Source organism: Equus asinus, chromosome 3, assembly GCF_041296235.1.
Source record: "Equus asinus isolate D_3611 breed Donkey chromosome 3, EquAss-T2T_v2, whole genome shotgun sequence".
Classification (NCBI taxonomy): domain Eukaryota; kingdom Metazoa; phylum Chordata; class Mammalia; order Perissodactyla; family Equidae; genus Equus; species Equus asinus.
In genome coordinates this window covers 102,574,821-102,590,387 of record NC_091792.1, presented here as the reverse complement: position 1 = coordinate 102,590,387, position 15,567 = coordinate 102,574,821, and the positions used below count along the sequence as shown (strand labels likewise).

The window sequence follows — 15,567 nt, the reverse complement described above, 5'->3', positions numbered from 1 at the left end:
TGAGCACTTACCACATATTAATAACTGTAAAGTGCTAGCAAATACATATGTATGTATCTGGATTTCAGGGAAAGCTTTCAGATGATGCCAGTTAAGTCTTTAAAAACTAGCAGGAGTTTCCTTGATGAAGAGGAGGGAAGGGAAAGGCATACGCAGGCATATATCCAGAGTACCTGGGGGAGGCAGGAGCTGGAAAGTAGGAAGGAGCCAGAACATAAGAGGCCTGTATACCAACCTAAGGAGTCTGGATTTTGTTATGGAGAGAATGGAGAACCACTGGAGGCTTTTAAGAGGACTGACATGCACAGATGTTTTGTCGTTGTGAGGTGGACTGGGGACTGGACTGGACGGAAGCCAGGGCTTGAATGCAGACAAACTAGTTAAGACGCTATTGCCGTAATATTGGTAAAAAGTGAGAACATAAACAATATAGAGGAAGAGAGGATAAAGAGCAGAGGACCTTTTGAGAAATATTAGTAAAGAGAAATGATAGGACTTGACTCGACCACCGGACATGTGAGGGTGAAATCCAGAGTCTAAGATTCCTCCCAGCTTCCTCCTTCTAGCTTAGGCAATTATTTGGCTAGTGGTACTACTGAGCATGGCAAGGCACACAGAAGCAGCTTAAGGATTTTTTTTTCTTTAAGGGAGGCTAGGAAGGATGATGAGTCCAATTTTAAATGTTGAATCTGAGATCTGTGGGGCATCCAAGTGGAGAGGTGTATGAATTAGTTAGCTAACTAGACCCTGCGCTGTTCAGCCTCAAGAAATTTACAAGACTATTCCAGAAGCATGTGTACGTAGCAATCTCATTTCGAAAGGCACATCGATTTGAAAAAACATTTTTCATGTTTAAAAAAGTACCGAAAATTCAGAGATTGAGATTTAATAAGAAAACATTATGCTACTAGCTGCCAAACCGACACTGCAGGTCAACGTATTTTCTCTAGTAAGCTAAAAGCGGGGTTCGGTTGGTTTCCTTCTCACACCACTTCAAATAGCGGTCTACCTGGTGTTTAGATCTAGGAATTCCTTTCAGCAGGTTTCAGGAGCAAGAGCTTAGAAATGCGCCCTCCAGTGGCAGTGGAATGAGGGGGCTCTAGCACCCTTTTTCTAACCACCAAACAAAGCCCTGTAAAGAAATTCAATTTGCCAGGATCAGAAGGCCACAACCTGGTACTGCTAACCCGCAAAACCAAACGAACTCTCCCAAGGGCCGGAAATCCTTACCTGTCAAGTCGGCCGAAGGAAAATTTCACTTTCGACTCAACAAGTACGACTCCGGACTTGATAGCTCGCAGTAAGTCCCGCTCGGCGACAATTAAAAACCCTGCAAGCCAAAACACGTACCCTAACCGGATCCTCCAGCCGGCAGGGCCGGGCTTCGACCACGTGGGTGTTTGGGGCCAGCGGGAGCGACCCACGAAGGGCGGGAGTAGAAGGCGTGTCCGTGCGCAGTGGGCGGGGGTCTGCGCAGTGGGCGGGGCTTGGGCGGACCCGGGATACGGGCCTCCTCTCCCCTACTTTTCCCCTTTGCCTTCTCCCTTCGAGCCGCCACGTAATGCCACGTCCCCGCGCATGCGCAGCTCCACTGGCGGCGGCGGCTGTTTCCGGGCGTAGGGGGCTGGAGCGGCCGCAGAGTAAGAGGCAGTGGTGGCGGCGGCCAGGCAGTTCAGAGTGCGGGCTTGGAGGCCAGGCCCTGCGGAGTGCAGGGGAAGTTATCTTTTTTCTCCCCGAAGGGGCCGGTAGAGCCGGTGGCTGAGCGGCAAGATGAATTTCCTCCGCGGGGTAATGGGGGGTCAGAGTACCGGACCCCAGCACACAGAAGCAGAGACGGTGAGAGGAGCGGCGGGTCCGGGACTTGGGAAGGGTCCGGGCAGGAACGCGGACCGAGGACTCGGGGGCCGGGAGGTTATGTCCCTCGCCCACCGTGGGCTGGGGGTCCACATGCCGCCTCCCCCTTGGCCTCCCTTCGTCTCCTGAAATCCCCGAGTTATTCCTTCACGCCCCCAGCGCAGCCCCCACCTCCGCGGCTCTGCCCCACTCACGGCAGCCGGCAGGCCTGGCGAGGAGGGTGGTCCGCGGGTGGTACCGCCCGGGAAGGGAGAGGTGGCCTGACCTGTCTCCCACGCCCCTCGGGCCCCTCCCTCCTGCCCTTTCGCTTGTGTCGCCGCTGACCGACAGGAACCTGAAGTCCTGCGCCCTCTCTCGCGGTCTGGAATTGGGGAAGACTGCAAGAAGGTTTAAAGCCCAGCTGTTGATGAGAGCATGTGGCTAAGAATAAAACGAAGTTTGGGGCTCAAAACCACCTGCTCTTGTCTTTTCAACTGGAGGAAGGTCGTTCTGCCAAGTGTTACTAGTTCAGACTCCGTTTTTCGGGCTCACCCAAATAGATGCTCTTTGGGAGATACTCGCTTGCACGTTGTAGTGCTCTCTCGCACTCAAACCGCTTTGGGGACACATCCCCCGCTTTCCTTTCCGCCCACCCCATTCAGAAGGCTGAACTCTTGGTAACACGCTTTGCAGTGTCACTTTAGAAAAATTGTTAGCCACTGAAAACACTATTTGATAGTTGGTTCGATTTTAGATTTAGGATAAACTGACTTTTAAGTTTGATTAGTGTCTATTAAAAATGAGTGTGTATGACATTTTTTAAAATAAGCTTTTTAATTGAGAATAATTTGGGGACTACAGGAAAGTGACAAAATATGACATTTTAAAGGTAAACTTTGGGTAGTATTCGTAGACATAACGGATGTCTGTGAACATAGATCCTATCTTATGTTACTGGCATCCTGAAGGGTAACGATAACTTTCCTTTGTCAAGCTCTTACCTTGTGCTAGGTACTGTGCTGAGCTCTTTGTAGTCCACATTCTCCTTTAATCCCTAACCACCCTTCAAGATAGGTGATAGTATCCTCACTTTACAAATGAAGAAATGAGGCTTAGAGGTGAAGTAACTTGACCAAGGTCGCGCTACTAGTAATAGAGCCAGGATTCAGTCCAGGTTTGCCTTACTTCAAGGCTTTATTGCTGGTGTCCATATTTTAATACTTATCTGGGAATTTTGGAAATTTATATAATATTATTAAAATTAACCTCACAGATTTGGCTTAGAACTGTTTGAAGCAGAAGTTGCAAGCTGGTGAATCTGTTTTCCTTCATTTGAAAATCAGGAGATTTCACACACACAGCCCCATGATATTTGGCTTCTCTTGTCCTTTCCCACATGCTACAAGGCAAACTAAGCTGCCCTATTAGAAGACCATGCTCTCGCCAGATTACCATTATCACAGTCCACCTCTTCAGCCTTTCTTCATTTATTTTGTCTGTCTGATGTTTTTGTTTGAGGCACCAAATTTTAAAGTGTGATTTATTAGAGCTTGCTTTGGCTTTAGATCTTGATTTGAATCCCTATCTTCCACCCCTGATTGGATTAGTCAGGCAAGAGATGGCTAATACCCCATGAGTAAAATAAGGAAAATGCTTGCTTTTATGGATGTAATGAGGACTAAGTGAAATAAGAACTAGAAAGAGCCTGGCGCTTAATATGTGCTGAGTAAAGGGGCGTTTTTATTACATGTTTTTAGGGGAAGAATACACTTTTTTGGGGGGAGGGGTTATAGTTGGCCTTGTAACAATGACTTCTGTAGAAAAGATGGTGTACAATTAATTGAGTACTGTTTAGGGTTTTAGAGCTGGAAGGCCATTTGCAGACCATCCAGGTGGAACCTTCTCATTTTACAAGTTAGGAAACTGAAGCACAGAGCACTAAAGCAATTTGTACAGTATTGCACAGCTGAGACTCGAACACTTTGATCTTGCCATAGTGAATGGAACAGCATAGTTTTTATGTAATGATTTGAGATCAAAGCTTGAGTATCACTTGTGTATGCTGTATATATAAACTGAAAGTGAGGGTCCTTGTTCTTGCCTAACTTTGAGCATGTACACTCAAAATTGGAAAAGTGGTTTGCCTTCTGAAGAGGATTAATAGTTTACTCTGTGTTACAGCATGAATAAAATTTGTTTCACCATCTCATTCCCTTAGGAAGAACGACAGATATAAGAGGTCATAGGCCACTAATTTAGAAGTATTGATAGAGCACCAGTAGAGTGTGTGGTACAGTATTAGGTGTTTTAATTGGTGGTTTGCTCTGACCTGGATGTTTGAGTTGCCGGAGCTTGGAACTTCTAACTTCTACATTATCATGTAGTATTTTGTAATTGTTTCCATTTCTGCAAAGTTAAATTATCTTTGTTGTAGTTTTTCATCTTTTTCCCATGGAAAGCTCTTTTCTCTGTCTAGTCTACCTGTCCTTCAACTTCATCATCATTGCCTTCTCTAGTCTGAACCCCTTACTTCTCTCCGCTGCCAAACTGCAGATAGTCTCTTTCCCTCTGACCAATCTTCACATTTTAATTAGATTGTGCATTTCTTAGGCTTTTTATATATGTCTCATCTCTTCTAGTCTCTTAAGTGTGTTTACGGCTGGGTTCATATGTATTTACATATGTATGTACTCAATAAGTATTTGTTAAATGAATTAATGATAGTGTTATATGAAAGAAATCACAGACTGTAATCATAGCAGCCTACAAATTACTAGGCGCTAAAACAATACTTTTTAAAGACTGTAAGAATCAAAGTTCTAAAAATGGTTGAAGTCTATTATGTCAAACTTTTGTTTTTTCCCCTGCTTTTTCTCCCCAAGTCCCCCCAGTACACAGTTGTATATTTTTTAGTTGTGGGTCCCTCCAGCTATGGCATGCGGGATGCCACCCCAGCATGGCCCGACATGTCGGCGCCCAGGATCCAAACCAGTGAAACCCTGGGCCGCCAAAGCCGAGCGTGCCAACCCAACCACTCAGCCACAGGGACGGCCTCTATGTCACACTTTTTACTTGAGGAATTTTTCAGATTTAGTGTGCTTCGCTGCCTTCCTGCTTTTTCTTACTCAATTTTATCTGCTAAATATGTGAGTTATATTATTGATTGTATAGTACCTAGCTTTTCATACTCTCAATTAAGAGTGACTTTGGATTGATATTAAGATGTTCTGCAAAGGCAGAGTAGCAAATATTTGTATGTGTATCATATGATAGTCAGTAATTCTATAATGTTCTGAGTATTTTAAGTCTGGAATTTTATCCACACCAAACTTTTCGTATTTTAGAGTCAAATACCTTTTAATTTGATTTTTCTTTTTTACTTTAGGTAAAGAAAGGCTCTGATTTCTGATGATTGAAACCTTCTTAGCCTTGAGATATTTTGCTAGGTGCAGATAAACACTAATTATAGTAAAAATTGCACTCATTCTTTTGAATGCTCACACGTGCTTACTTTTCCATCTACCTTCCAACTAATACCTTTTTTAAAAAAATTAAGGTCCCTTTTTCAACTCTTTATTTTTATTTTTTTTTTGCTTGAGGAAGATTTGCCCTGAGCTAACATCTGTGCAAGTCTTCCTCTATTTTGTATATGGGTCGCCACCACAGCATGGCTAACAAGTGGTGTAGGTCTGCACCCAGGATCTGAACCCGCAAACCTGGGCCACCAAAGCTGAACACACTGAACTTAACAACTACACCACAGAGCCGGCCCCATTAATACTTTCTTTTTAAAACTAGTTTCTTGAAAAATCCCAAGAGAAGTGTTAACTATATTTGATGATAAATCATAGGGGGATTTTCTCTTCTCAAGTTGTATCCCAAGGCATGAAAGTTGCTAAAGTTCAGAAAAAGTGTGCAGAATTCCTGTGCTGTTAACGAATCTCTTTTTGGATTAGACTTTGATCAGATGGCTTAAAAAGGAAAGGGGCTAACAATATAGACACGGCTGTACTTTCTTTTAATAAAAATTGTTATTAAGGAGTGTGCAGTTAAATTTAGATGTAGTTTTGGTTTGGTTAAGCACATTTTATACCACATTACTATAAATGTGTAGTCTGAAACTTCTGTTTGGATTCGTGTTTCATATTCTACATTAATAACCAGGTCAGTGCCGTAACTTGTATGTGTTTTCTCTCTTGGCTTATCTTGGAATAACAGTGTCAGAGAAAACTATAATAATGACTTGTGTTTTGATCACTTTTATATCCTACTAAAGATGTCTCATTTTTTTTTAAGTAGTGTCTCTTGAAAACTACATGGCTCTTTTTTGAAGGTTAATTATGTAGATAATTTAGGGTAGTTTAAAAAAAAACCCTTAGTGTTTAAGTTTTACATACCCTAGCATTACCAAAGCATGTTCCAAAGAACATACATAGACGTACTTGAAGGAATTTTGTTACCAAAGAAGCGTGTGTGTGATGATCAAAAACAAAACAAAAACCTAATATTTGTACAAGGTTTATTAAGCAGGCACACTGTGTTATGTTTTCAAATATTTTCAAGATGGAGATATAAAATGTGTTGGCCAGATTTATTAGACCAGATCTTTTTTTTTCCTCCAGGAAACCTTATGGGTCTAGTGTTCTGAGGAACTTACTTTGGGAAAATTGTTGTAGAGGATATATTTCTTAAAGGAATGCTACATTTTAGAAGTCCTTTATTATCATCAGCTTTATGGAGTTCGTGAAGTGTTGCCCACTTGAATACCTAAAACATAAACTAAGTCCTGATGCTTTATGGTTTGAGAAGTAATTGTAATCACTCTTGAATCTGATTATCTTTTAGGAGAGGATACAAGAATTTCTTATATAACTTTGTTGATAGCAAATATCATTTCTCTCTCATTTTATGTATTTACCTTCTGTTACTTATACGGCTTTTTTTTTTGTCTGTTATGGATATCATAGAAAAGGCATGCTTATATTTTTATACCTTAGGCAGAAATGCCATAAACATTCTTTGTATGAAAAGTTACTCACCTTTAATTTGAAAACTTTTGTAGTGTTAGATTTGAGATGGTAGCATTTGTGATAGGTTATTTGGTAGACAAGTTTCCTTACAATGCCTTGCTTAAAAGGATGTCCTTTTGGAAAGCATGGAGAATAAATGAAGCTGTGTATTACCTTAGCTGACTTATTGGTAATTGTAATGGAAATAGATCGTGTTAGATTCATTGGATTTATCTGCAAAGAGACTGGTGTTTTACTTTCTAATGTTCACACTTTTTTTTAGATTATAATAATTTAGGTCAACTGAAATAAGACTTGGTTTTGCTTTTTTTGTAAAATCTTCTCAGATTCAGAGTTGAATTTAAAACAAGTTTCTGGCTCTTTTTTGTATTCTAAAACAGTGATATTTTTTATTTCATTAAAACAATATACATGAATTAACTATTGCTTAACATGAATTATTTTAGTCCTACAGTAAACAGTCATGGTTAAGGAAGTTCTCTCCAAGGATGGTGTAACTATGTTTTAAGCTTCATGAAGGCAAAGTTATATCATCAAATAAGTCATTATTAGGTGCTTGATAAATATTTGTTGAATAGGGGCCCGCCCAGTGGCACAGCGGTTAAGTGCTTATGTTCCACTTCCCGGCAGCCCGGGGTTCACCGGTTCAGATCCCGGGGGCGGACTTGGCACTGCTTGGCAAGCCATGCTGTGGTAGGCATCCCACATATAAAGTAGAGGAAGATGGGCACAGATGTTAGCTCAGGGCCAGGCTTCCTCAGCAAAAAGGAGGACTGGCAGTAGTTAGCTCAGGGCTAATCTTCCTCAAAAAAAAAAATTTGTTGAATAAATGATGGAATGGTTTAATTAGATTTTTTAAAATTGGCATTCCGGTCCTTCATTTTTCCATGTCAGTTAAATAGTTATTGAATACTAAAAAAAACCCATGGATTTCTATTAGGAGTTGTGAGAAAATACTGCAAACTACATTATGTAGCTGTCCTTTAAGTTTTAAATGTACCTTCAGTATCCTAATTTTATGCTACCTTTTTTTCCCTCCATTTTACTTTTCAGTGGCTTTTCATGTTCTCATTACTCGTCTCATTTTTTTCTTTCCTAGTCACTCCTATTCCCATTGCTTCTTTTTTCATCTCCTTTGTGTATCAGTGAATAAAAATAAAAGGCACTGTTGGTTAGCAAAACTAACAAATGTTAAATTCAGATTATTAGGTTGTAATCCTGATTATGCTCAATTTACCAATTGTCATGGGATTATTTACCCTTTTCATATTTTTCTTGGTAAGTGGAATTGTGAATCTCACATAGCAATTACTGAAGAAACAGAAGAATTCTGATATATAATCACCTGCGTGAGCTGCATAATATATTATTTGCCTTTTCATTTTTTTTATTACACAAAATGGCAAACAGTGCTAGTAAAGTTTAAGTCCTCTTTGACTGCCGTCTCCAATTTCAGTTGTCTTACCAGGAATAACTGCTATTCTTAGTTTGATATAAATTCTTTCAGACCTTTATGAATAATCATGCATCTGTGCAGTATAGAATTATATATTTGTATCAGCATATTCATCCCTTTTTCTCCTAAATTGTACACTGTTTATAGTGTTCTGTAGCTTACCTTTTTCATTGATTGATATGTCTCGGAGATCTTTACGTGTTAAAACGTGAAGCTGCTTTGTTAGACATTTAAAATACCAGATTTTCAGCTGCTTTTGTTAATTACACTATACTTTTTTTATACTCTCTTTTAATAGACTATAAAAGCATCTTGATAACAGGATCCACGTCTAATCCATCACTGTATTTATCTCTGAGAGCATCTAATACCTAATAGTTAACATAGTATGAATTAGTTGAAAACTGCTTTTTGAGTTTTTCCTTGTTATCACCCCTTTCTGATCCGTCTAAATAAAACTAACTCTGGGTAAAATTTTACTCAAATTTATTTTTTCCTCTTTAGAACTGATTTTGTTTATAGTATTCTGTTGTTTAATGTAAGAGTCACAAACTGAAATCCCAAAAGTGTCACTCGGGTAACCTCATCATTCAATGAAACAGATCCAGTTAGAGAAGAGAGCCAAGGTCTGGGATGAAACTGGAACCTGCTTATCCTGACTTGAGATTGTAGCTCATGCTCACTTCCAGCCAGTTGTTCCCTCCGGAAATGCAGGCCCGGAGAGCAGGTTTAACATAATGGTTAAGCACTCAGACTGCTTTGGCTCTGAATCCTTCCCACTGCTTACTAGTTTTGTGAACTTGGACAAGTCACTCACCCCCTGTACCTTCGTTTCTTCATGTCTAAAATGTGGATAGCAATAGTGGCTATCATGCAGGGTTTTTGTGAAGATTAAATGAACTTAAAAATATACGGAACTTTAGGGGCTGGCCCCGTGGCTGAGTGGTTGAGTCTGCGCGCTCCGCTGCAGGCGGCCCAGTGTTTCGTTGGTTCGAATCCTGGGCACGGACATGGCACTGCTCATCAAACCACGCTGAGGCAGCGTCCCACATGCTACAACTAGAAGGACCCACAACGAAGAATATACAACTATGTACTGGGGGGCTTTGGGGAGAAAAAGGAAAAAATAAAATCTTTAAAAAAATATACGGAACTTTAGAACAGAGCTGGCACATAGTAAGTGCCATATTTTAACAATTCTGAGGTATACATTAGCATTTAAACATCTCTGAAGCCAGGTTGCATCTTGTAATTGAAATTTGCAGTATTTCTTTTTTATTAGTGATACATTAAACAATTGGTGGATATTGGGGCTGGCCCCGTGGCCGAGTGGTTAAGTTCCCGCACTCTGCTGCAGGTGGCCCATGGTTTCATTGGTTCGAATCCTGGGTGCGGATATGGCACTGCTCATCAAACCACGCTGAGGCAGCATCCCACGTGCCACAACGAAGAATATACAACTATGTACCAGGGGGCTTTGGGGAGAAAAAGGAAAAAAAATAAAATCTTTAAAAAAAAAAATTGGTGGATATTATAATTAATGGCTTCTTAAATTGTATGAAATACAGTGTTAGCTATCAGGCTGATTTTTTTTTTAATAAAAGGTAGAAATCTGGATTTTTATATGAAATCTTTCAATTTTGAAATGTTGGCTTAAAAATTATTTTAAACACTCTGTAGGCCAAATAGATTTTTCAGATAGTGTAGCAAGTAAATACATTATTACAAACTAGGTAAAATTGAGCACCTTTAATGTGTTCTAAGTTTTGGCTGTTAAGTAGCCTTTGAGTTTTCTAGTTTATTCCTCCATCTTGCACATGATGAAACTGACTTAGAAAGATTGTGTTTAAGGTACAGTCAGTCCTTATTATTCATTGATTCCATGTTTGCAAATTCACCCACACACTAAAACTTATTTGTAACCGCAAAATCAATACACACAGCACTTTCCTTTCGTGGTTATTTGTGGACATTACCAGAGTAGCAAAAAATTTGAGTCGCCTGATGTGCATGTCCCTACTTGAGGTCAAACAAAGAGATACTCTGCCTTCTTGTTTCAACTCTCATACTGTAAACCAGTATCCTTTTCAGGGTCCATTTAGTGTCATATTTTTTTGCATTTTTGTGCTTGTTATTGGTGATTTTGGTGTTAAAACTGGCCTCCAGAGTAGTGCCTTCTAAAGGTGTTCCTAAGCAGAAGAAGGCTATGATGTGCCTTACAGAGCAAATATGTGTGTTAGATAAAGCTTCTCCTAGGCGTGAGTAATAGTACTGGCGGCTGTGAGTTCAGTGTTAATGAATCAGGGATATATACTGAATAAGATGTCTTTAAACAGAAATACACGAAAACAAGGTTGTGTATTGGAATGATTGATGAAAATGTATTTCCTTTAGGTGCAGTGGTTCTGTATCTTCTAATTCAGTGTTCATGGTAACTATAGAACCTAACTACTATGAATAACAAGATTCAGCTGTGTTCAGAAAGTAGCTGAACAGTGAGTCAATCAGGGATATGTTATATCAGGTAATAGAATAGAAGCAAGGTCTTATATATTTGGGCAATTTCTTTAAATTTTTCTGTTTAGATATTGAAGCAATAGTGAAAACATGCTTATTATAAATAATTCAGATCAGTATATAGTCTAAAATTGCCCCTTTCTTCCTCCCTTCACGATCTGATTTTCCATTCCCAGGGTAATCTCTAATGAAGTTTAGTGTACTGTATCCTTCCAGAGTGTTTTCTTTGCATTTACCAATATGTTTATTACACAAATGATTTTCTTTATAAGAATGGAATAATTATATTCACAGATACTTGGTTTTCTAAAAGTTTAACAGTAGATATAGGAATTTTTCTTTCCACTAATCAATGAACATAGATTTTTTCCCGGGAGGTTTTCAAAAATATTTATAAATTTCTGTTTCAAACAAATAGTCTGAAGTATCTTTTTTTGTTGTTACCAATTTTCTCTTCTGTTACCTTGCGCATCTTGGCTGTATTTACCTCTGTTTCTTCAGGCAGTGACTTTCTGGGAAGGGTACTTTTCTCAAGTGTATGGAATGGTCCTCTGAAGTGTGCCTTGGTAGTATGCTGAGATAATGAGTACTTTGGTAAAAGGCCTAGGGACAAACATTTCGGACTTTTTAATAAAGTAGACTGCATTAATTTCTTCTGTATTATACTAAAGCGGTACTCTCTACCCAGTCACTGTCTCATTTCCCGATTATTTCCCTCATCACACTTATCAATTTCCTTGTCTGTTATAATGAGGTGACTTATTTTTTCTCTCTCTCATCTCTTTCCACTCCAGTTTGTCCTTATTATCTCAGCCAGGTTAATTGTAAAAACGAGTATATTAATTCCTCTAGTTTTTCTGAAGTATTATATAATGTGCTGATTTTTTTTTTTTTTAATACTTGGTAGCTTCTGATTATAGCTTTCCCAAAATAAAGCTCCAACTCCCTTAGAACAAGGGACTACCCTGGCGGGGCAGTTAAATCCAGGCTTTTCAGGGTCCTTAGTGGCTGTAGTGCAAGTGGAACCTATTCGCAGGAACTGCATTACAATGTCCCCCTATTTACCAAAAAAATCTTACAGTCCCTATAGTTTGCAACAGGTACTCAGACAGGTTTCTCTGCATAGAAGGCAACGTAGGATAGTGGAGTGTGGGCTTTGGAGTGAGATGTCTGTAGCTCGGGTAGAACTTGGACAGTGCCACCAAACTGGCAGTGTACTTTTGGGTACGTTGCTTTGTTTCTGAGCCTTAGTTTCCTTTTCTGTAAAATGAGTTTAGGTATTGGATCAGCTGGTATAACAAAGGCCAGAAAACAAAGGTCTAACCAAGGTAAAACTTTTTTACTTTCTCTAATAAAAGTCCAATTAGAAGGTAATGCCTAGGGTAGGGTAGTTCTGCTCCACAGGGTGGTCCAGGGGCTCAGGTGCTGCTTTTTATCTCGGTCTGCCATCCCCTAGGATGCTGCCCTTATTCATATTGTTGAAGGTGCCTCATTACCACCAGGTTCAAGTTCCAGGCTGAGAGAAGGAGAAAGAGGAATAAAGAACAAATAGCTTCCTTTTAAGGACATAATTTGGGAGGTACTAAAAACTCATTGACCAGAATATAGTCACTTTCTGTGCCTAGTTGCAAGAAAGGCTTGTAAAGTTAGTCTAGGTAGACAGCCAGATGCCCAGCTAAAACACAGAGGGTTCTAATAACTAAAAGGAAGAGAGAATGGATAATAAGGCATAATTATACTGCATTGAGTTGTTTTTTCAAGTAAGGAATAAAGGAATAGTGGTCTTTAAGAGCCACAATTTCTGAATATAAGTTAAGTGTACTTGTGTTACAAAATTTTTGCTTGGTAAATATCAACTGAAAAATATAGACCTGTGTTTGACCTAAAACATGGCTAAGTCTTTGTAAGGTTTGGAACATATATAATATGTTTTCCTTTCATTTGGTTTCACTTGTCTGTAAAGAGTAGCAACATAGCACTGTATTATGGAGAGATCGCTTACTCAGAAACTTCAGCCATCTGGAATATTATCAGGAGGTAATAAGGCTTTCACGTAGCAAAGTACAAATTGCAAAGTCCATGTACTCAATCTCGATTTCAAGCCTGAGTAATTTTTGATTGTAGACGTATTACTATCGAGCTTAATTATCAAATTTCTCACTCAGCAAATTAAAATATGCAAAATTTGAATGATCTGTTAGAAACATACATAATGGAAATGACAGCCAAAAGCCCTATAGGGTAGAATAATAGTACAAAGAAGTCATAAGAAGTTTGGTAAAATAAAGTTTGTTAACATTTATCGAGCATTTATAGGTTCCAGGTACTATGGAAAGACCTTTTGGGTTTTTTTTTAGATTTTATTTTTCCTTTTTCTCCCCAAAGCCCCTGGTACATAGTTGTATATTTTTAGTTGTGGGTCCTTCTAGTTGTGGCACGTGGGACGCCACCTCAGCATGGCTTGATGAGCACATCCCGTGTCTGTGCCCAGGATCCAAACTGGCAAAACCCCGCGCCGCTGAAGCAGAACCCGTGAACTTAACCTCTCGGCCACGGGGCTGGCCCCTATGCAAAGACTTTTATATTCATTACTTCATTTAACACCAAGACATCCCTATATATGATATTGGAGAGGACTTAGGCTTAAATGCTTAGAAAGCTTATAATTATATTCTTTAAGAAGAGAGAGAAGCTTATAATTAGTTTTAGATTTCTATCAGAAGTCACTAAAATGCAAAGACCACTTTGGTGCCTGACAGAAGATATCTGAAATAGCTCAGTCATGGTTCTGGATAAGTAAGTTGTTCTTATATTCACTTTTGGCTCTCATTGGTTTAGCGTATGATTAACTGACTTGAGTTTAATTGTCTTAAGTCACTAGAGAGAAAGTTCCTATTAAAATCCCCAGTTGCGAAGAATATGTACTTGCTATTAAAACCCAAGTTTAATGCTAAAAAACATGTTTATATTGTTAAAAATAGTCTTGAATCATGTTTACCTGAACTTGTTAATGAATAGATTTTATTTCTATAAGTATAAACAGTACACTTTTTTTTTTTTTTTTTTTTTTTTAAAGATTTTTATTTTTTCCTTTTTCTCCCCGAAGCCCCCCGGTACATAGTTGTGTAGCCCCCCGGTACATAGTTGTGTATTCTTCGCTGTGGGTTCCTCTAGTTGTGGCATGTGGGACGCTGCCTCAGCGTGGTCTGACGAGCAGTGCCATGTCCGCGCCCAGGATTCGAACCGACGAAACACTGGGCCGCCTGCAGCGGAGCGCGCGAACTTAACCACTCGGCCACGAGGCCAGCCCCTAAACAGTACACTTTTGTGATTAATTTTAATATTTTTAAGGTACATTTGCAACTACCTAAAAAAAGTAGTGATTTGCTTATTAATCAGAGCCTGTTGAAGCAGATACTTTGAACTCATTAGAAAAGAAATCTATTTTTAGCTAACACTTTAATAGATTCTTATTTTTCCCCCTACATTATCTTAGATCAATCACCATTTCAAGAAATAATAGTCATTTCAGATTATTGTAAAAGGGAAAGTTTTCATATTTTATTTTATTTTTTATTGCAGTAACGTTGGATTATAACATTATATAGCTTTCAGATGTAGATAGTAATATATTTCAAATTCTGTGTAGATTATATCATGTTCACCACCCAAAAACTAATTATAATCCACCACCTCACATGCGAGCCTAATCACCCCTTTTGCCCTCCCCCGTCTCCCCTTCTCCTATGGTAACCACCAATCCAATCTCTGTTGCTATGTGTTTGTTTGTCATTGTTTTTATCTTCTACTTATGAGTGAGATCATACAGTATTTGACTTTCTCCATCTGACTTATTTCACTTAGCATAATACCCTCAAGGTCCATCCATGTTGTTACAAATGGCCAGATTTCATCATTTCTTATGGCTGAGTAGTATTCCATTGTGTCTATATGCCACATCTTCTTTATCCATTCGTCTCTTGATGGGCACCTAGGTTTCTTCCAAGTCTTGGCTATTGTGAATAATGCCACGATGAACATAGGGGTGCATGTATCTTTATGCATTTGTATTTTCAAGTTCTTTGGATAAATACCCAGCAGTGGAATAGCTGGATCACATGGTAGATCTATTCTTAATTTTCTGAGGATACTCCATACTGCTTTCCATAGTGGCTGCACCAGTTTGCACTCCCAGCAGCAGTGTACAAGGGTTCCCTTCTCTCCACATCATCTCCAACACTTGTTGTTTCCTGTCTTGTTAATTATAGCCATTCTGACCGGAGTGAGGTGATACCTCATTGTAGTTTTGATTTGCATTTCCCTGATAGCTAATGATGTTGAGCATCTTTTCATATGCCTGTTGGCCATCTGTATATCTTCTTTGGAGAAGTCTGCTCAGATCTTTTGCCCATTTTTTAATTGGGTTGTTGGGTTTTTTTGTTGTTGAGATGTTTGAGTTCTTTGTATATTTTAGATGTTAACCCCTTATCTGATATGTGGTTTGCAAATATCTTCTCCCAATTGTTAGATTGTCTTTTCGTTTTGTTGATGGTTTCCTTTGCTGTGCAGAAGCTTTTTAGCTTGATGTAGTCCCATTTGTTCATTTTTTTCTTTTGTTCCCTTGCCCGGTCAGATATGGTACCTGAAAATATGCTGCTAAGAGCGATGTCAAAGAGCGTACTGCATATGTCATCTTCTAGAAGTTTCATGGTTTCTGGTCTTACGTTCAAG

The 15,567-nt window shown here is 39.2% G+C and overlaps 2 protein-coding genes across 5 annotated transcripts in view; one reads left to right on the top strand and one right to left on the bottom strand.

Annotated features, from left to right (window-relative positions):
* Positions 1 to 1,582, bottom strand: part of G3BP2 (G3BP stress granule assembly factor 2) — a 77,993-nt gene extending 76,411 nt beyond the window's left edge. Inside the window, exon 1 of one of the 3 annotated variants that reach the window (XM_070505631.1) lies at positions 1,231 to 1,582. The gene's annotated coding sequence lies outside the window, so the exon portion shown is untranslated. The remainder of the gene's footprint in view (positions 1 to 1,230) is intronic. The other 2 variants (XM_070505636.1, XM_070505635.1) reach the window with 2 other exon arrangements.
* Positions 1,583 to 1,695: 113 nt separating this feature from the next.
* Positions 1,696 to 15,567, top strand: part of USO1 (USO1 vesicle transport factor) — a 94,420-nt gene continuing 80,548 nt past the window's right edge. For both annotated transcript variants that reach the window (XM_044766153.2, XM_044766152.2), the window contains exon 1: positions 1,696 to 1,836. In XM_044766153.2, coding sequence (XP_044622088.2) covers positions 1,771 to 1,836 — 66 coding nt within the window. In that variant the 5' untranslated portion in view covers positions 1,696 to 1,770. The remainder of the gene's footprint in view (positions 1,837 to 15,567) is intronic.